This window comes from Lygodium microphyllum, chromosome 9, assembly GCF_053477565.2.
Source record: "Lygodium microphyllum isolate KBCC chromosome 9, Lygodium_microphyllum_v1.1.10, whole genome shotgun sequence".
Classification (NCBI taxonomy): domain Eukaryota; kingdom Viridiplantae; phylum Streptophyta; class Polypodiopsida; order Schizaeales; family Lygodiaceae; genus Lygodium; species Lygodium microphyllum.
In genome coordinates, this window is record NC_141143.1 from 81,825,267 (window position 1) to 81,847,295 (window position 22,029).

At 40.9% G+C, this 22,029-nt stretch overlaps 1 protein-coding gene and 1 pseudogene across 1 annotated transcript; both read left to right on the forward strand.

Moving 5' to 3' along the window:
* The first annotated feature begins 2,407 nt into the window (after positions 1-2,407).
* On the forward strand, positions 2,408-4,534 carry LOC148031239 (protein NARROW LEAF 1-like). The gene is made up of 5 exons (XM_087685558.1): positions 2,408-2,517; positions 2,826-2,875; positions 2,920-3,002; positions 3,745-4,028; positions 4,141-4,534. Exons 1-5 carry the CDS (start codon positions 2,408-2,410, stop codon positions 4,532-4,534), a joined length of 921 nt encoding a protein of 306 aa, XP_087541684.1.
* A 207-nt stretch (positions 4,535-4,741) lies between these two features.
* On the forward strand, positions 4,742-6,276 carry LOC148031240 (pyrophosphate-energized vacuolar membrane proton pump 1 pseudogene; annotated as a pseudogene).
* The last annotated feature ends 15,753 nt before the right edge of the window (positions 6,277-22,029 follow it).

The following is a 22,029-nucleotide window of genomic DNA, read 5'->3' on the forward strand; positions in this document are numbered from 1 at the left end:
GACTGCCTGATGGAAAATGCAAACAGGAGGGGTCGCTGGTTGACGTGGCAACCTCGGGATAAGTCGTCTGCAGAAAACGCAGGAAGAAGGGCCACCTAGAGGGGCCGCCTTGGCAATTGAAGATGGGATGACAGCAGCAAGAACACGAACACAGAGGAGGGGAGAGAGAAAGTAGGGAATGAAGGAAGAAAATCAGCACTGACTGAAAAGAATGTTGAATACACTGAAATGGACTGATCAGTCCCTGCACGCAGCCCGGAGTGTCAGTGAGGGCACTAGAATAGACTGAAAGCAATGGCAGCACCAATGCCGGAGTGGGAGAGGACGGAGAGTGTTCTGAACCTGCAGAAGCGAATGCTGAGAATGACTAGGGCCTGCTATATATAGCCCTAGGCCAGAAATTTGGCCGACTTGCCAAATCTGGCCGACTTGGCCACATCTGGCCGACCTGCCCAAAATTTGGGCCGACTGCACATCAAAAGGCCCAATTTGGGCTGTGTGACTCCCGAAAAAGGAATGCAGCCTGTAGAAGCGAATGCTGAGAATGACTGGGGGGCTACTATATATAGCCCTAGGCCAGAAAACTGGCCGACTTGCCAAATCTGGCCGACCTGGCCAGATCTGGCAGACTTGGCCGACCTGCCCAAAATCTGGGCCGACTGCACACCAAAAGGCCCAGTTTGGTCTGTGTGACTCCCCGAAAAGGAATGCAGACAAAAAACAGAAAATACCAAGCTGACAGAGCTCCTCTGTCTCCTGCCAGACTCTGACAGGAGCTCACAACCAGGAGATGACAGACTGAGAATGAAAATAGAGCAGGCTAAGAGAGCTTTGCTATAGAAGATATGAAAGCTGTGAGGAGTAGCATAGCAAATACAGGTATGAAAAAACCTACATATCAAGAAGGAGCCCAAATAGGTGATGCTTGACACTCACATTGAGTAGAAAACTAAGAACAGAGGGCACGGAAAGAAGGTGATGCTGAGGAGTCAAGAAAATTGGAAACTGGCTAGTAACATGAAGGGCTACATCAAGCAACATCAAGAACCATGGCATGGCTTTCATCAAAGGCGCCATTAGTAATGTTTAAGCACATGTACTAATTACCAGTCTTTTTTTGGTTTCCAGCTTGCAAGATGTTTGTGGAATGCTACCTTAAGATGATCAAATATGAAATGCCAAAGAACCATAACACAATGGAAGTAACCACAAATGTGAGAGTTTTAAGAATCGTTCTTGTCCTTTTCTTCAACATGTTTTTTTTAGTAGTGGATCAATTTTGAAAAGATGCAAAATTGAGTTGATTCTTACAAGGACAAGTTTTGTAGTCAAATGTCTACAGGCATTGAAAGTGGTGGTTTTGCTAGTCTACTTGAAAGAGGTAAAGAAAGAGATCATTGGCTCCATTTATGAAGGCAAACCACAACAACTACTTGAAGGAAGAGAGAAGACATTTAGCTTGCAGTTTTTTGCAAATGAAGACAACTTGTAACCAGGTTGGGATTGCCAGGTACTTTCCCGCTTAGGGGTTAGTCTACTAAATTTTTTTACTCAGTATGTTTGAACCAATCATGCATTGAATTGTATTTGAAAATTTAGAGCATATCTTTCATTTCTCAATACTAGGTGGTAAACTTCATATAGTTCATGAAGTGGTTTGAGAAAGCTTTTATGTTATATAGAGTATGGTTTGTTGGCTACATGTTGGTAGGGCCTTTTCCCACTATTTCGAAGCTTGTGGTAGCATATGAGCAATTGAGAAGGGCAGGGATTCTTTTCTTTGGGCTCTAGGAGAACCATCCAATGCTAGCCTTTGCAAAGAGGAGAGAGCAATAGGAAGGATCAAGACAGATCTTTTAACTTCTCCTCCTCCATTCTTTCACAAAGCCAAGAGGACTGCCATAGAGTTCTCCTTCCCTTTGGTGGACCCAAATGTTAACAGTTTTACCAGCAAAGGTATGGACCTAGTCTTCCTTATAGCCATCAGGCCCTCTGCACATGGTGCTAATATGGCCAACACTGCCAGGGCATCATTAGTTAAGCTTGCATTGCCATCAGTTAAGAGACTGACAAGCTTGCCCCATCTGCTTGTAAATTTTTCAAATTTCCTGCAACAATGGAGGGAAGACAATGGCCTTCTTAGCAGACACATAGGGTTGTAACAAAAGGCCAAGACAACCCAAAGTGATCTTCTGGCATTTACTTCTCTTCTTATTCACTGTTTAAGAACATACACTCATGCTCAATATAGCCCATGGAACCTTATTCAAAAGATCACAATCACACCCAAAAGAGCTTGAATAACAACCCCATTCCCTGCAAGCTTGAAATATATTTTGACATCAGCAGTTTCTGAGTAGTTGCTCTACCTCCAGACATCTCAAGGGAAGTAGCTTTCTCACTGACTATGGAGAATAATCATGACCTTCCTCAGGCTCATGCTGCACGTCGGACTGTGATGTATGCCCCTAACATCGCTGTTCGGCTAGCTTCTCAGGAAGCAGGAGATGGTGTAAGGTAGCAAGGGATTTCCTTCTGTCTTCCTATATGTCCTTTCTAATTGATCAGTGTTTTGTATTTTTCTCCTGGTAAAAGGTAGAAGACCTGTCTACAGCATGCATCTCGGCCAAAGAAGAGTTTTAAACCTTAAGTCAGTATGCAGCTGCTTAGCCAATTCTATTTAAGCTTGTAGGAAAATTTTGATCTCTCTTAGTATGAGTGAAGGACCAAATCAAGGCTCACCACATCAAATACTTTCACGGTTGACAGCATCAAATTTGCTATGAGTTTGTCCTCTTTAACTCTCATCTACATGTCTTTTGTAGCAAGAGTTTGTCCTCTTTAACTCTCACGGTTGACCAGCTGGAGGCATATGGTGTGATGTTGATGTGGTAGAGTTCTCTTATTTTGGTATTCTAGCCGCAACCCCTAAGCAAGAGGTATACACAAAGCTGGCTGAAGGTTTAAGGGGCAATGACCCATCCATCGGTCCAGGATCTCAGGTAAAAAGCCAGTGAATAACTTCAAAGTTTGAATACAAACTGGTTGTCTTGAAATTTAGTCATTCTATAATTTTACGTTTGTTTTCGAGGTGTGCATCTTACAACCAAGTTTCTAAATTTTATCTCAAGGATCAGCTGCATAGCCTTAGAGCATGGTCATAATCTGGATGTGTCTACTCTTTTGATTTCATGCTTGTGGTCTTAGTTCAATTTTCGGATCAACTGTAGGCCCTTTTATGTAATCAAGATTGATGTCTTATATTGATCTAACAAAGTGTTTAGTATTTTTTATTTAATTGAGTTGTATAATCTAGCATATCAAATGAGGGCATTTTATGCATTATGATAGTGTACAGTTTAGTGGCAGATTGATATTTCTACATTGATATTCGAGGGGCATCACTCTTGAATCTATCATCATTTTGTTTGCTGATATACTCAATTGCAACATGATGATGTCCATATTTGTGTATAGAAAATAGAAATGACCATCTCATGTGTTTCTGTGTTTTTGGTGTCATTAGATGTTTTCCACACATTTTTCCCCTCCTTTCCATAAACTTTGAGAAATGCTGAGAGTGTGTACATGCTTCATCATATATCAATTAAACAACTAATGGTGTTTTTTTACACTATAGAGGTGAAGATTGGCAGATTTTTAGTTGCAATATATGTAAATAATTGTTGCATCATTACTAGTTTGACAATTCTAATACATTCCTCTCTCTGGTGAATTTCATAGGTTGCAGGTCATGAGACATTTGGTACACTTGGAGCCATAGTACAAAGTAGGACAGGGACTTGTCAGGTTGGGTTTCTGACAAATCGACATGTTGTGGTTGATTTGGACTACCCCAACCAGAAGATGTTCCATCCACTGCCTCCAAATGTTGGACCTGGTGTTTATTTGGGTATAGTGGAAAGGGCGACGTCTTTTATTACAGATGAGCGGTGGTATGGCATTTTTACAAGTGTGAATCCAGGTTTCCCTCTTTGCTACTTGTTTTTGAGCTATCTGCTATTAAGGCATTATGTATTGTCCATTTTATAAACTTCTTTGTGAGTTGAAAGAAGAATTCTGGTTTCCGTTTCTTGATATGACAATATTGATACTTGATGATGTTTGCTCATGCCGCAGAGACATTTATGCGAGAGCTGATGGTGATTTCATTCCATTCAGGGACAGTTTTGATGTCTCCAAAGTCACAACTACTATCAAAGGGGTAGGTGAGATGGGAGATGTTATAACTATTGACTTGCAAGCAAACATCAACAACATCGTGGGGAGGAGGGTAATAAAAGTTGGCAGAAGCTCAAGGCTAACAGAAGGAAGCATCATGGCATATGCCTTTGAGTACAATGACGAGAAGGGCAATTGCTTTTTCACTGATTTCCTGATTGTGGGCGAGAACCAGCAGGCATTTGACATGCAGGGAGACAGTGGCAGCCTGGTACTGATGCAGGGAGACAGTGACAGTGACAGTGACAGTGACAGTGACAGTGACAGTGAGACAGTGACAAGTGGCATTTGACATGCAGGGAGACATGAATATGTACTTGGAATGGGCAGAGATTAATGATCCATTTGCTTACCTTTCCAATTCAACATCTTAACTTTGCAAGAATGTAGTGTAGCTCCTGAAGCAGTTTTACTTTGTGCCTTAGCAGTATTTTGTTAACTAACTTGTGGGGTATAATTGCTGGTGCAGATGGTATAACTAACTTGTTAACTAACGAAGATGCAGATGATTCTGACAAACCACCACCAGATTGCTATCGCAACCGGTCTCTTGGCCTTCGAGCACAAGTCTAGGCCTGCCAGCAATGGCTACACCTTCCTCGACAACAACGACACCCACAGTCACAACATCGTCAATGGATCATCAGACTGTGACGAGGAGGATAGATTGGATGAGGAATCAGATGCAGCAGCTATTAGAAAATGCGCTGAAATTCAGCAAGCCATATCCATAGGAGCCACATCATTTTTGCTGACAGAGTACAAGTATTTGGATTATTTCATGGGCATATTTGCTGCTATTATTTTCTTGTTCCTGGGATCTCTGAAGGGGTTCAATACTAAGCCCCAGCCTTGCAGATACGATCCAAAGCAAGAATGTGCCCCAGCTCTCTTTACAGCAATTTTCACTACAGTTGCATTTATATTGGGAGCTTTGACGTCCATAGTGTCAGGATTTTTGGGCATGATGATCGCAACATATGTGAATGCTCGCACAACTTTGGAAGCCAGAAAAGGGATAGGCAAAGTATTCAAAATCGCCTTCCAATCAGGTTTGGTGATGGGCTTCTTACTTGCTACTAATGGCCTCATAGTTTTATACATCACTATAAAACTGTTCCAGCTTTATTACAAGGATGATTGGGAGGGCCTTTTTGAGGCCATCACTGGCTATGGGCTTGGATGCTCATCCGTGGCTCTATTTGAAAGGGTTGGAGGTGGAATCTATACCAAAACTGTGGATGTTGGAGCAGATCTTGTTGGAAAAGTAGAAAGGAATATCCCAGAGGACGATCCGCGAAATCCAGCGATCATTGCTGACAATGTGGGTGATAATGTGGGAGATATTGTTGGAATGGGTTCTGATTTTTTTGGCTCTTTTGCTGAAGCTTCTTGCGCAGCTCTTCTTGTGGCTTCCATGTCATCATTTGGCACAAATCATGACTTCACTGCTATGTGCTTCCCTCTACTCATTAGCTCTATGGGCATTGTGGTATGCCTTATCACAACCTTGTTCGCAACTGATGTGTTCGAGATCTCAAATCTAAGGGATATTGAATCTACATTGAAGAGACAGTTGCTGATATCCACCATCTTAATGACATTCAGTGCAGCTTTTGTTTGTTGGCTGGCACTACCATCCACGTTTTACATATATGATCCTAACGGTGGTGCAAAGATGGTTCAAAACTGGAAACTATTTTTTTGCGTTGGAGTAGGGCTTTGGGCAGGGTTGGTAATTGGCTATGTTACAGAGTATTTCACCAGCAATACATACAGACCAGTCCACGATGTTGCTAATTCTTGCAGGACAGGAGCTGCTACCAATGTCATCTTTGGTTGGAACTTGGCTACAAGTCTGTAATTGTTCCAATATTTGCTATTGCTGTTGCCATCTATGTCAGCCATACCCTAGCAGCCATGTACGGGATCACATTTGCAGCTCTTGGAATGCTTTGTACCATTCCCACCTGTCTAGCCATAGATGCATATGGTCCCATAAGTGATAATGCTGGTATCGCAACCGGTCTCTAGATGACCATGATACTTCTTACACATCTCTCCACAAGAAGCGCAGCCGCAGTATAGACTATGAGGCCGCAAAGGCTTTCAAGATGGACAGATTTCTCAACCATAGGACTTCTTCAAAGTCCAGGTTGCGGCATCAACAGCCCCCAGTTGACAGCACTTTGGGGGAGCGCTTTCTCAGATTGGTCTTCGTTATCCGCACTTTGGGGGAGCGCTTTCTCAGATTAAAAGAGATGAAACTGCAGATGCAGAGAGACTCTAAGCGATTTCGTGATGATCTGGAGGCCAGGCGTACAAAGATGTTCCTAGAGTCCCAGAAGCAGATTGCTGAGATGTTTGCTTGGGCTTTGAGCACCAGTAAGAAAATTGATGAGCTCTTGCTGATGATTGTCGGTATTTTGTTCATCATTTGATTATTCTAAATGTTTCTTTCTTCTAGCTGATTTTTGGCTCTTCATGCTACGTTTCATATCATTTCATCTATATTACAGCTAATGCGTTGAAATTATTCCACGCTTTGTTTATAAGAAATGTTTCGAGCTGATGGGATGATATTTCATTTCATTCTTATTCCAGCTCTGTTGAAATGTTCCAGCTGATGTTTCATTATTATTCCAGCTGTTGAGTTGTTCTAGCTGAAGTTTCATTCTTTCTAGTTGTTGTTTGTCTATTTTCAGTTGATTCCTCTGTTCAAGCTTATGTTTATTCTACTTGATGTTTTATCTATTCTAGCTAAGGAGCTGATGTTGCAGCTAATGTGTGCTCTCACTTGATGCACTTCTGGGGTTCCACTTCTGGTGTCTCGTGTCTCTCTTCTCTTCTTTCTTCCTCCGTTCCTCGTCTCCCTCGCGCACTGTTCAACAGGAAGTTTGTAAGATGCTTCAAACCAGAAGGAGAAAATGGTGAGCCCATAAAAGTATGAACAATGAATTCCTTGTTTTCACCTGATCAATTTACTATCAGATGGTGTAAAGAACAGGGCAAAAAAGGTATACGTGTTTTGATGTTTTGATGTTTTACAAATGCGTGTTTTGATGTTTTACAAATGTCTCTTATGTTTCTAAACTTTGGTTTATTATGTGTACATAAAGGTAACAAAATCACAAATGATGGTACAAGAGACAATGGAACAATGAAAGCTAAGGAGGTCATTGGCCCTAATGTCTCTTCAAATCACGATACAGGTATATGTCTTTATTTCTACTAAACTTTGAAAATTAAAATTTGTACATATTTTACATCTTGCTTTATTAGGTGGTTCATTTTGAGATTAACTAGCTTTAATTAGTCTCTTTGTCTAATTTAAAATGTTCATAGTTATTCATATTTTTAAACTTTGAGTAAATATGTGTATATATATAAATATAGATTAAAGAACAACAAAAGGTGGGAAAAGAGGTAATGTAAGAAAGGGAGATCAGGAGGTTACTTGCAATAATGTTTCTTCAAGTCAAGATGCAGGTACCAACTTTAAGGATCAAAAACTTGTACAAATTTGGTGACCCAAATTGATACAAAATATCTAATTACTTTCTTTTGTATTATTGAAATTTTTCATAACCTTGTATTATCGTGAGCTTTGGTTAACTCTATGTACATATAGGTAAACAAGTTACTAAAGATGACACGAGAGACAATGCAAGAAAGGAAGACATTGAGATTGCTTGCCTTAACACTTCTTCAAGCCAAGAATCAGGTATTACCAGCTTTCTTATGTTGATAATGAGTCATTTTTTGAAATGGTTATACTAACTAATGATATTTGATCACTTGAGTATCAATAGGAGTGATATGCATACCATCATATGGTGATATCTATCGGCCATCCATGTTGAAATTTAGAGAAGAGGGTAGACAAACATTTATTACTTTGCAACATATTGGATATTTAAGGGATAAAACAATCAAGACACACATGTTGCTTAATTAGTTTTTAGTTTTATGCTTCTTTAAAATTATTTTCACTTTTCTTTTGGTTGCTAGAAGTAGATGTTGATGTCTTAATTTGTTTAATCTATTTTGATCATTAGATGTATGTTATTGATCCTTTCTTAGAAATGATGACATTCTCTATATAATTTTCTAGTTAAAAATTTATTGTGCAATTTCTTGTTTGATATCAGCATGTCTAAGAGGAAGGGCAAAGTAGATAAAGTGATAAAGAAAAAAGAGAATTTCCACGGAATTCCCTAGTTGAAAGTACATATAAGTAGGGAATGTAAAAAATAGGAAAAATGAGTGATTTCCTAGTGAGTAGCTAGGAAATCACCTCTAGAAAATTTTTCCTGTATATGAAATATTTCCTATATAGAAATTATTCCCTACATAGAAAATTTTGTATTTTCCTATGTAGGAAATATTTCCTATGTAGGAAAGGTCTTATGTGATTCCCTACTTATTCTCACTAGGAAATGTCCCATTTTCCCTAATTTTTACTTTCCCCACTTATATGTATTTTCAACTAGGGAATTCCTTGTTTTTTCCTATATGGGGATCGATTGAAAGTTCCCTGTGAGTATTGTGGCACAGAACTTTGAACTTTCGCAACGAGCCTTCTTCTCTTGAATTGGTGAAGGTTGTCTCAGCAACACAGCAAGCTGTGCTTGGTTTTATGTACGTTCTGCGGTTTGAAGCTGCGCCTGTCGAAGGCCCTAATTTATTAGGGAAGCCTCGCTTGTACGAGGCCAAGATGTGGATTCGCCCGCTGGGCGACCAGTTTGTGCCATTCTCTTTGGAAGACTTTTACAGAGTAACTGTGGCCGATGATGATGAGCGTGCCGGCGATGTCTATAGTTATCATGTTCGCCACGAACCGTCTGCACCCACGCCCATGCAGAATGAGTATGGCCATCCTCATCCTCATGTAGAAAACGCCGATGGCCATCATGCGAGCCGTGCCTCAACACCTACACCAACGCCTGTGCAGAATGAGTATCAGCACCACCACCATCATCATCTGGACGACGTACCTCTACCAGCTCCGTACTCGCACAGTCGTCATCATCATCATGTGCGCAATGCCGCATCTGCACAAGCGCCCATGTACGTTAATGAATACCATCCCGATCACATGATTGGATGATGAGATGCAAGTAGCTATGCACGCCAACGGCGTGCCCTTAACAGCAGTCAACATCCTGTTCTATTCTTGATGGCAGCCGTTTAGGCAATTGCCCTGTTTGGTCATTCTCCGTCGTACTTGGCTTCGCTGAGTTTTACTAAACAGCGGAAAATTAGTAATGGTACTGCTGGACATTGGAGTTCAGCCGTGGTATTTTGGACTGGTTCCTCATTGCATGTGCTGCGATCAAGATTTCTCTTGGCAACGTTGCAAGTGATGTTTGTGTTCGACTAACTTCTCTTCTTTCGCCGCGAATCTCCACATGGAAAACTTTTTTATGGCACTTCCTTTTGCCCAAAGTTTTCCATGGCACTTCCTTTTGCCCTCTCCGAATGAAAATTGAAATTCTCAAGTGATATTTCTGATGGCTTTTGACACCAGCTGAATGCACTTCGTATTACACATGTTAATATTATGTTAATATTAATAATTTAATATTTGCCATTAAACTCTCCTCTCCTCTCCTGAGAGTTATGTCATTAAACTCTCATGAATGCATGCTAAAAGTCATATAATATATATACCAATTGAATCTAATGCAAAAAAAACTGCCAAGAAAGTTATGTGTACTCCCCCTCTCGGTAACACTAATATTTTCTTATGGCTCGATTGCTCCCTTTTTTTATGTGATCTAGTAGTTGTACTTTGCTCTCATAAATGTACATCAAGACTTTCTAATTCTACAAATTGGATATTTAGGTTTTTTCGCAATATTTATTTGACCAACTCTTGCAAACTCAAAACTTGAATGTACTTCGTCTTACAACTATAATCATCTTTTGAACTTGTTCCCTTTCTCCCTTAATGTATTTTTATAATGCTCTTTTTGTAGAAATAAAAATAAAAATTTTAATGCTCAAATAGTACAGAGAGCAACATGAAAATATAATAAGAAAATAATGGTAGAAGAAGGAATATATACCATGTAAGAGAATGTGTAATCGATACTATAATTATCTACAAAATAATGATATATCAAGGCAATGGTATAAGCTTGAGGCAATGTCATGAAAGAGAGTGATGGCTAGGTGAGAGTATCCTATTAGGTAGTGGAAAAAACATTGGAGAAGGTACTTAGAGCTTGTGGATATTGTAACTAAAAGGAAACAAAGCTATGGTAATGGTTGGTAGTAACGGTTTTAACTAGTATTACTATTAGCATCATTATATGCATTGCAAACAATGACGCTATATTGTGGAGAATAGGGCCCAAAATAGTTGTCACAGAAAAACACCGCAATTATTTTGGCTAGAGACTGAGTGAGAAAGAAAAAGAGAGAGAGGAAGAGGGGAGAAGATAGAGAGAGAGAGAGAGAGAGAGAGAGAGAGAGAGAGAGAGAGAGAGAGAGAGAGAGAGAGAGAGAAGCTTGAATAGAAGACCAAGGAAAGCGCTAGAGAAATCACAAAGGAGAAGGCCATTAAAAAAACTTCAAGGTAGCGGCCATGTGTCTTCAAGCCTCGAGATAAGGCACTTCCTCCTCCTCTCCCTCTTTCCTTTGTAAATTATTATATTGAGAGAGAGAGAGAGAGAGAGAGAGAGAGAATATAGAGAGGAAAATGGAAAGAGAAAGACACACAAAGAGGGAGAGAAAATAGAGACAAGAAAAGAGAGAGAGAGAGAGAGATGGAAAGAGAGGGAGGAAGATAAAAAAGGAAAGAGAGAGAGGGTTTGGAGAGAGAGAGATGGACATGGGGAGGGAGAGAGAGATGGAAGGGAGAGAGAGAGGGGGAGGAAGGGAGAAAGAGAAAGATGGAGAGAAAGAGAGAGAGAGAGAGAGAGAGAGAGAGAGAGAGAGAGAGAGACTTTTTAATCATAGGTCTGACTTAATTCCTTCATATACTACAACAAAAAGGCCTTATAGACGCACTTTTAGACACGATTTTTGAATATAGAGAAAATCTTACGGGCGTCTCTATTCGCCTGTTTATTTCCGCATCTATCGTGTCGCGTCTATAATTGCATGTATAAATGAATTTACACACAAAAATAGACGCGCAATAGACACACATATACACGCGTGAATACATGCGCATAATCAATCAAAATTTCTATTTATTTAATTCATTTTGCGCGTCTATGTGGCAGTTAGAAGGGCATATAGACACGCTTATAGATGCGCTTTTACAAGCACCCGTAGACGCGAATGGAAAACAAAGAACTCAATTTTTAAAAAAATATTTAATTTTTTTTTAAATTTGAATTATGAAGCGCGTGTATAAGTGCGTGTACTCTGCACTGTACACGCGCATATAAACGCGCATTTTCTGCAATTTAGACACGCGGATAGACGCGCAAAACAGGACTGGAAAAAAAAAACATGCTCTCTGGTTTTTTTTTTCCTCCTCCCATATATCAGATTGTGCATTTGGGAAAATGACAATGGATCTAAAAGCATGAGAATTAAAAATAAAAGTCCATGTATTCATTATAGATCAAAAGCATTTATATGGAAAGTTTAAGTGCTTGCGACCTAAAGCGTGGCCGCAAGAAGTAGGCTCAAAGATGGATCATACATATACAAGAAAACAAGGCCATAGAGGAGGTATGGTGCTCCTCTATGAATCTAAAGAAGAAATATCTTCGGTAGTACCACCATGGCTACTAGCGTCGCTATCCCCCTCCTCGCTATGCTTCACATCCGAGTTCGCCTACACACATAAAAGATCAAGGTTGCTTACATAGACATGGTGGAGAAAAAGTTATCATTAGCTATACTTTTAATAGGAAAGTAAGAAAAACATACCTCCTCTGGCTGTCGAATCCTCATGGCCCGGTTGTATTGGTCCTCAGTGATGAGACCCTCCTCATAGAAGTGAAGCCATGTGGCTGCGCGGTTATGGCCTCGATGGTAACCTACCTCTCTAGGAGTAGGTATCCTACCAACAATAGTAGTCTGCAAAACAATTATGATATATACAAACAATTATGAGTCACAATATATTAGAACAAATTATATAAAGAATTGAAAGAAATATAAATTTTAAAAAACTAGAAATCAAAATATACTTACAAACTCTGCCTCCCATGACTCTCTGCCGCCCGATCCGATCCCATGGTTTCCATTTGGATCCATCGCGCCTCTGCGTGCTGGCGACTTTTCACTTTCTCAGTTGCTTTCTTCTTGGCTTTCTTCCACTCTATGCGGTGGCACATAGGTGGTTGGCTATAGGCTCCACGCCCCTCCTCCTGCCTCCGCAGTGAGTCCCTGGTGCGTGTCATGAGGTGGGATCTTTTGTTGTGAAGCATATCCCTCACTTTTGTGCGTCCCCAATCATCTGAGAATCCCTGACCCTCAGGATTTGGGTACCTCCTATGGACTGCCCTCAACGCCTCCTGCCACAAGCCGCTTTTCTAATTTTTGAAGGCAATGAAACAATCTTTATATGTCGCATGCACGATGCTCCTCATGAACGCCATTACATCCCTTCCTTCATCATCATGGAAGATGCCACCAACATCTGTAAATCTATAGTACTGGCGTACAAGCTCCTCTACATGATCTATTGGTGAGGGTGATCGCTCGCCACCTCCTAGGCAACCCCCACACAAGCCTCGTCCTCCCCCACGACTCTCCCTCCTCCCTCTCTGTCTGCAGATGCTTGTGCTTCAGCCGATGCAGGTACAGGTGCTGCACGTGGAGTACCTGCATATGGAGTACATGCATGTGGAGTTTGGGAAGTAGTGCCAGGCAAAGATGTCAGAGGCGTTCCAGATATGACACTGAACACCTCGTCCGCTGTGGGAGAGCGGCCAAGGTGTCTGGTCATCTCTCCCATGAAGTCTTCCCTACTAGGAAAATCTCCAAAAAATGCATTGATCCCCCTGCCAAATGAGGCCAATGTATCATTCATGCGATCCAAATCCGAGTCATTGCTAGATGAACCAAGATACGACATCTGCAAAAAAAACATAGGAAAAAGACAAATTTGTTTGCATACAAAAAATCATATATTACCTACATTTTCAAAGATCTTTCTTTAGACATTGAGCATAAAACTTAAGTGCTAATGCTTCTCATAAACAAGAAAACTGATAAACACAAACATGGGATTGGTCACATTCATCATTACAAAAATATATTGTTTTTTATCAGAGCTAGGAGAGCTGGCACGTGTATCACCATGTCTAAATTGCAGGTTAGACATGCTCTCAGACGCGATCCTAAGTCAACTTTCTGTTCAGCGCATCTATATTCGCATCTAAGATGTAGTACAAACGCGCTGTCAGACGTAAATTCCAAGTCAATCTGGGCGCGCATGTAGATTGACCTGCACACGCGCCAGCACACGCGCTTTAAGACGCGCTGTCGTAAAGTTCACGCAAGGGCTGCAGAACACGGAGTTCAAGATACAGCAAGAGATTAGGCTAACAAGAAGAACTCGCATATTTGATGCCAAAGTTCACTATATTCCTTGTCAAATAAGTTACAAGAAGTTCATGTTCAGAATAATCTGAAGTATCTCATAAACTGTTTACATTCAGGTGTATAATGACAGTTTCAGTAGGAAGAAAAACGTTCTTCACATCAGCATATATTGCAGTGATCATCTCTTTCGTACGCATGGCTTTTGAATGCTTCTCATCCCAATGAAATTTCTGCCCCTTTCGAAGCAGCTGATAGAGAACATCTGCTATATGAGCAAAATGAGGAATCCAAATCATGTAAAATACACAAGCTCCCACAAATCTCCGCACCTCTGAAGTAGTCGAGAAATACTCTGCAATCCTGTTTATGGCATCCACCTTTGCAGGTGAAGGTTTCGTGCCATAATATCCAACCATATGCCCAACTATGATGACTTCATTAACACCAAAGACAGATTTCAGCCCTGAAAGTGTCAAATTTACCTCCTCTAATCGTGTCAATATTTGCTCACAAGCAATCAAGTGGTCAGCCACAAACTGTCTACATCCATGCAAATCAAGACTTTCATTCTTTTCTTCTTCTGCACAACCCTTAATAGGCACATCATCTAGAAAAGGCATGGTATACTGTGGAATATAGTCTCATAGAACTCTATGCATAGCATTCATCATATGAGCAACTGAGTTTGTGGCACCTTGAGTCAAGGTACACATCCTCACAAGACCAATAGGTGTTCGCATAGTAGTAATATCCCTGCTTTCCAAGGCAAGCTGAAACTAATCATAACCTGAATACAAGTCACCTAGAGAATAGATGGCTCGGCCTGCAAAAGCCTCAGCAAATTCATCCACAACTGGACCTGTTCCCACATGCCTGATTGTCACTTTGTTCACGGGCTGCATATCCTGAATAAATCTCAAAGTACCATTCTTCTTTGGTACAGTAAACCACCTATTAGAATAGGGTGCAAAAGAGGGTTCCAAAATCCCCATTTTAATCTTCTCATTCAGCAACTCTATCAGCTTTGGCAAGTGTGCTTTAGGCATAGGTATGGGACGTATATTCCATGGTACATGAGGAACAGTGAAGATGACCATAGGTGCAACCAATTCAAGACTAATGCAACCAATTTCATGTGGAAAGAAAGCAAATGCCTTACCATGACGTCCAAGCATCTCTCTAAAACATTCTTTTTCCACTGGAAGAAAGAAATCATCATTTCTAATCTTCAATTCTGCAAGAGTTTCAGCTGTAAATTTATGTCCAATATTTGCAGGATCTCTCAACATAGGCTGCTTCATAGCTTTTTCAATTTGCTCATCACTATCAGGAGGAAGTGGACCTACAACCGGCTTAACCTTCTTATCATCTGTTTTATATTTTGTGTAAACCTTGGCATCATTCAAGCACTCTTTTCTTTGCTGCAATTTTTTAGCAACTTTCAACTCTGTTGGCTGAAAAATTTCAGCCTTTCGCTTTATGGACTGCATGGGTGCAGCCTGAAACTCTGTATGCAGAAATTTTTCTGCATTCAACTCTGTTGGCTGAATGGATTCAGCCCTCGGCTCTATGGACTGCATAGGTGCATCCTGAAATTCTGTATGCAGAAATTTTTCTGCATTCAACTCTGTTGGCTGAATGAATTCAGCCCTCTACAGCTCTGTTAGCTGATCAAGATCAGCCATAAATTCAGTTTGCTGAGTTTTCTCAGCCTCTAACTCTGTTTTCAGCATAAAACCAGAAATTTCCTGAAACATATCCAAGGTTTGCACAGGTATGATCTTTGAACCCTTACGTACATCAGTTTTCAGCATTGCTCCCATCTCAAACAATGTATCTGCATAAGACATCCCTTCATACAATCCATCTACATGCTCTTCTGCTTGCAAAATACCTGCATTCTTCAACTCTTTCTCCTTACGACCAATGTACTGCGTGGCAGCTCTAGGAAAATCTGAAATTTTCTGATAACTCACTGAACTATCTGAAGAAAAACCAACAAAATTATTGAAGAAAGACTGGCTGCCAGGAGGCGGGATCTTCTCTTTTCTCCACTCCGTACCACTGGCATCTCGCAAGACAGCGGTACTTAATGAAAATCCAACTCCTTCGCAGGTAGTGGTGCCTCACGTAAGGAGTCCCTGTTTCTCGGATGATTTACCCCAACAGTCATAAACTGAACAGCTCGCATACCATCTTTACTGCGTATCCGCGCATAAGCTGACCCGTCATCCATCACTTTCGTTTCCATTCTTGCTTCTGTAATGAAAGACTGTCCAAGAATAATCGGATAAGAGCATGAATCCTGAACAAAGCAATGATAATCCTCTTCAACATTACCAATAGAAATTCTGATACTTGGACAAGCAGCATACATATCACCAGAAGTATTATTGGCAGCTCTCATGCGCCAGCCATGCTCTGCATCCATAGGCCACTTGCCACTCTCATAAACACCTCGAGCAATAAGATTAATCTCAGAACCATAATCGACTAAAGCGATCAATGGAATTTGTTTCTCTCCAATCCTTACCACTGTTTCAGTGGTTGCTCTAGCCCAATGACTTCGTGAAAAATGGCTGCGAGGAATGAGAATAGGGGTATCATCATCTTCATACTGCATAGGCTGAACTATTTTCTCCAATTGCGGATTAACAGAAGCATTCTCAACTATCACTGCATCATCATGCTCTTCCCCAAGAGCTCCATGCCACAATCCCTGTAAAGCAGGTCCTTCCATCGCATGTCGTTTTCTCCGCAAAAGATCCTGCATCTGATCCTGTATTTCTCTTCTAGCAATCCCAAGAGCTTCTCCAACAGTAAAAGTGACTTCACTATTCAAAATTCTTTCATGAAAAATCTTACTCATATCTGTATGCATATCAAGGTCTAACAAGAGCTTGAATCCTGGCTCTTTTCTTGGTTGCCTCTTTTCTTTCATCTGCTTGTCTCCCATAGGTTGTTTAGGACCTAATTGAGCTAGAGAACTTGACATAGGTGGAGCTGTAACAGGTGGTGAAACAAAGTCACCCCCTCTAGTCTTTTTGGAGGTACTGGGACCCTCCTCATCTCTTCTTCTCTTTTCCTCAACCATGGCATCTACACCCTGTGTTTTAGCCATATAAGCAAAAATAGAATACCTGTCAACAGGAGAATCCCATCCTGTTTCTCCTCGGATGCTGGAGCCCACACAAGTCATAGTAGATGCCTGAACTTTCCCTCGTCTTGCTATCTCCAAGGCGGAGGACCATAAGGCAGAGTCTCCATCAGATTTCTGCTCAAGCTGGACTCCATAAGCTGAAGCATCTCCTCTAACACTCACATAAGCTGATCGCGCAGCCATATCATCAACAAGCTTCTTCATGCCTCCCTTACCGAAGTTCGTGTCAAGAGGAGCGCCAGTCTCTGTCAGCCATATCTTCCCATCTTGTCCCCAGAACACTACATTCTTCTTACGTGCTTCCTGAAAAGCATCACAATCTCTGCAGTGTTGGTGCTCTGTACTATCGCACCAAATACATCGTCTCCCTTTTCTTTGACCAGCTGGAAAAGCAGTCGCTGGAGCAGGTGCTGCAGCAGGTACTAACATAAGTTGCTCTTTTAACTTACCAACTTCAGCTTTGACTGCTTCAATCGTCAAATCTACCAAGCCTTTAATAACATCATCTACAGATAAGGGCACTGGAGCAGCAGGAACTGGTGGATTCACAACAGGAGGAGTAGGCTTAGGCAAAGAAGTTGCAACAGGGGTAGAAGAAGAAGTCTCCAAGGATTTTTCAGGAACTGATCCTGTATTACGATGCAATCGTACTCTCCTGCGTTGCTTCTTAACAAGAGCATTCACAGCATCAATGACATGTCTCCACTCGGTCTTAAAACCTGAATCAGTAGCTTGATCTTCCAAAAGATCATCCAACTTTTCTTGTAAATCAGCATCTGCAGCTTGTAAAAATAACTCCACTTTCTGCATCTCCAAAGCTTGCTGCTCAGTCCCATCCAACTGATCATAGCGGCTCTCAAACTCTCGCAAAAGAGCGGTAACAGAAAGTCCCTTATTAGGCATAGAAACCCATACTAAGAAATTCCTGCGATTCATAATACCTGTATCCTCCAGGAAATATTCATTTTTTAATGCCTTCTTAAATTTTGCCCAACCTGCATGTGTTTCTTGAATTTCTGAAATTCGGACTTCAAGAGCGCGCACCACGATCGGCAAGAAGTAGCGGCTCCAAACATCTTGAGAAACCCCAAAAAACTTCATCTTTTCTTCATACAAATGCAGGTAAGTTGACACTTGCTGGCCATTAAATGCTTCATCTCCTGTTGGATAGCTTTCAAGGCATCCATAGCATCACTGTCACGTTTCGCGTGAGCTTGCTGCTGCATATAAATGGTAAATGACTGAAACAGGTTCTTCATGACATTATCATCTGTCATCTCTTTTTGCGAGTCTCCCATCTTGCTAAAAAGTGACGTAGCATTTTCACGTCGGGTTCACCAGAAATGTCGTAAAGTTCACGCAAGGGCTGTAGAACACGGAGTTCAAGATACAGCAAGAGATGAGGCTAACAAGAAGAACTCACATATTTGATGCCAAAGTTCACTATATTCCTTGTCAAATGAGTTACAAGAAGTTCATGTTCAGAATAATCTGAAGTATCTCATAAACTGTTTACATTCAGGTGTATGATGAGAGTTTCAGTAGGAAGAAAAACGTTCTTCACATCAGCATATATTGCAGTGATCATCTCTTTCGTACATGAAAAGCAGTTATAACAGGCTGTTCATCCTTAGAGTTGTTTAGGAAAGATACAAGATTGACAGCTGGATGTGAGACAATGGCACAGAAAACTCCTCTAATGTAGCCACCAGCAAAGCTAACAGCAAGCTGTGTAGATTTTTGAGCACTCTTCTTTAGGAATAGGCACAACATTCTTATACAGCAGCTCACCCGTTTCTCAAAGCATGTAAACTTCATCATAGTGAATGGATTCTGGTGTCCTCATAGTTTTAAGCTTGTCTGTCCAGTGCATAATAAGGTTTGAATATTTTTGCATTTCTGGTTTAGTCTGGAATGCAGTCTCCATTACAGCCATCTACCGATCATTCATTATATTTCTCCTATGCTTCTTCAGCTAGAGTTCTTCACATGCTACTCCAGAGATGATACTTTGAACTGTATAAGTTCCAATAGCATGACTATTTTTCTTCCAAGGTCCATGTCTTTCGGTTATAGATCCAAATCTTCAGCTATTGATAAGAAATCTCTGGGCCTTCATCTTCGCTGGGTGGTCTTCTTGATTAGTCTGATTTGCTTTGTGACATCTTTTATGCCAATTTAGTAAGAATCTGATTTACGTAACTCAGAGTCTGGACAGTAGATGTTGTCTGAACGGTATGGGGAGTTAAGAGCTTCTATCATAACTATGGCAAGACCTTTAAGTATGCCCTTAATCGTAACCAGAATAATGCCCGTATGCTTCTGACACTTGATGAAATGATCTCACGGCGTATCTCGGAAGGAGAGGCTCTGCTACACTGCATGATTTGATATGGTCTCCTTGACGAGAGCCTGAACAAATTGGATTAAGACTTTGCTTTGACTGTGGCGAACTTTTTGGAGCGTCGCCTGCTGACTTTGGTCTTCAAATCAAGAATGGGAAATACAATCCTCCATGCTCGTGTTCTCAGTAAACAGAGACACATCAGGGTTGATAAACAAGTTGTAAATGTGCCCTCTTTCTTGATGAGGGTGGGCTCTCAGAAGCACACATCAATTCTGTTGTGTCGACAGGAAGCAGTGCCATGACGAAAACAGAGAGGCTGATGAACAATGTTCTGGGTCACTAAAAAAACTTTTAGCCTTCTCCTTACGTTTCCGTCATCCCTGATCTCTTTCATATGGTTCATGATCATGTCGCGGCCGCCATCCTGAGTCAATGTACTAGTTGTTGTTTTCTTTCCTTTTGAGCACCTACAATTGATTACTCCCTGTCACCATAGTCGAACTCGTTGAGCTCCATGGGTTCATCAGAATTCTGTCGTAGGCATCCCAGAGGCGGTGTTTTGTTGAATTCAGTTGTGTCGGCGTCACATGTCGTTTTCGTTCTGTGTCAAAATTCTCAGTACACAAAGCCTTCAGCATCATTATAGCCTTCCAGAATCAAACCATTCTTCCTCTTGTCCTCTGTCATGTAATTTCCTTCCTTTCACTTCACGGAGAGATTCCCCCCCAAAACAGCCTGCTTTTGCCTTGCTTTTTCCCTCCAAAAGCGGTTCAAAACCCAAAAATAGGTTTCCCCTCTTCATCCTTGAGTAACCTCTTACACCTTTAGCTTTGGCGATAGTCTTCAGTTCTGCCAGTTTGCACTTTGAGAGGTCCAAATGGGGATCAGTGCATGGTTTTAGATCTGAAGATTCAGCACCAGATTCATGACTCAACAACTTCTTGCTGTCTGATTTGGGACTTGTTTCTTTCTCTTCTTCCCATGCATTGCCACTTCTCTTTACGGTGTCTTTCATTTCTTTCTGTGGGCTAACCTTCAAGGCTCCTTTCACTACTTTTTCTGCAGCACCATCCACCTTTGAGCCTTTCTTTTAGGGTATCTTTGGAGTCATCAATTGCCCCATTAACAGACAGCTTTGTGATGGGTGATCTACGCACAAACTTCGACTTCGGCCTTGAAGATTGGATGGCAAAGTACTCCCTTGGTGCTTCACTAGCGCTTTGCTCGCTTCAGAACTTTTGAGAGACTTCCTTCAACTCTATGTCATGGGAACTTTTGAACTTAAATGATCGCTTCCACAAACCTTCCTTTGATTCCATAATTCCCTGCACTTTTCTTAGAGATCATCATTGAAATTATCAGCTTGATAATGTCCTTTGGCATCAGTTTTTCATATTTTTCTAACACACACACATCATGCATCCAAACAAAATCATACACATGCACTAAGGAAATATATACATTGGATGCGGATTATTGTAATGCATCACACACACAATGAATCACACGCAGAAAATAACACAAATGCACAACAAAAGAAATGGAGGTGTATACGACTCGGATGCGCATCAGCACGACAACGCCCTCAGATGCAATGAGAGGAAACATTTTTTTTCATCTATACCTGCGTCTACACTGAAATGTAAACGCGCTAACAGACGCGCTTAGTTTACTGATTTTAGCTCGGTGACCGCCATTGATGATTTACAAAATGCAATATATAATGGAATCAGAAATCCTAATACACAAACAGAGCAGAGAGAGAAAGAGAGAAACAAAGAGAGAGAGAGAGAGAGAGAGAGAGAGAGAGAGAGAGAGAGAGAGAGACTCACCTTAGGTGTTTGGTGTGGCGGGTGATGGCGCTTCTTCCTCTCCTGGTAAGTTACCCTCCCTTGATGCTTGCTTGCTGCTTCTTCTTGTTCTTCTCTCTCTTGTTCTCTCTTTCTTCCTGTCCTTGGCTTTCTTTTTCCTTTCTTGTGTGTTTGAAATGAAAGAAGAGGTGAGTCATGAGGAGGTGAGGCATGAAGAGACTGCATGTTGGCTAAACTCAAGCTTCAGAATCGCAAAAAACGCAGGAAAGGAAAGGCACAGTTTGAAAAGAAATGATTTAAGTATGGTTTGAATTTTGACGTGTGCGTCTATTTTTGCATATATAAGCGCGTCTATTGTTCAAGTAGACGCGAGTATAGATGCGCAAGTAGACGTGCATATAGACGCGTACGTAAACACGGATATAGATGCGCATTTAGGCTTTATCATAATTTTTTGTTTTTAAGATAAGTTTTGATAGTGAATTCTTATCATAATTTTTAATGTATTTATGATGATTTTTGTGTATTTAAAATTGAGATCTTAGAATACTGAATACACTAGCTTTAAGTTTTTATGTAAACATATGAATGACAAATATTTTGATGTTGTCATGAATTAGGCTTAATCATGTCGTCATCATCACCTAGTGCGGTACATGCTGATGAGTCAATGAGCACATCCTCAAGTGAGGATGAAACATTGCGTCTTCATAATCAAGATGCATGGCTACAACGAAAAATTTAATGCATGTGTGATCGTTGTAGAGGGTGTATTTTTCAAGCACGTCGAATTGCAATGTCACACCTCAGCTTGTATGGAGAATGGGACCAAGAAAAATCATTGGTATTCATTGTTTTTTTACCACTAAGATTGCTAGTGTATGTTACGGAAATTATATATCAACATACATGAAACTCCCTTTTGTGGTTGAGTAGGATGCGGGGCCACATCC

What these genes read in the sequence shown, in the direction of transcription:
- LOC148031239 (XM_087685558.1), top strand. Translation starts at nt 2,408, where the DNA reads ATGGAGAATAATCATGACCTTCCTCAGGCTCATGCTGCACGTCGGACT. An exon ending in CCATCGGTCCAGGATCTCAG is followed by an intron (nt 3,003 to 3,744) that starts GTAAAAAGCCAG and finishes TGAATTTCATAG; the next exon opens with GTTGCAGGTCATGAGACATT. An exon ending in TTGAGCTATCTGCTATTAAG is followed by an intron (nt 4,029 to 4,140) that starts GCATTATGTATT and finishes CTCATGCCGCAG; the next exon opens with AGACATTTATGCGAGAGCTG.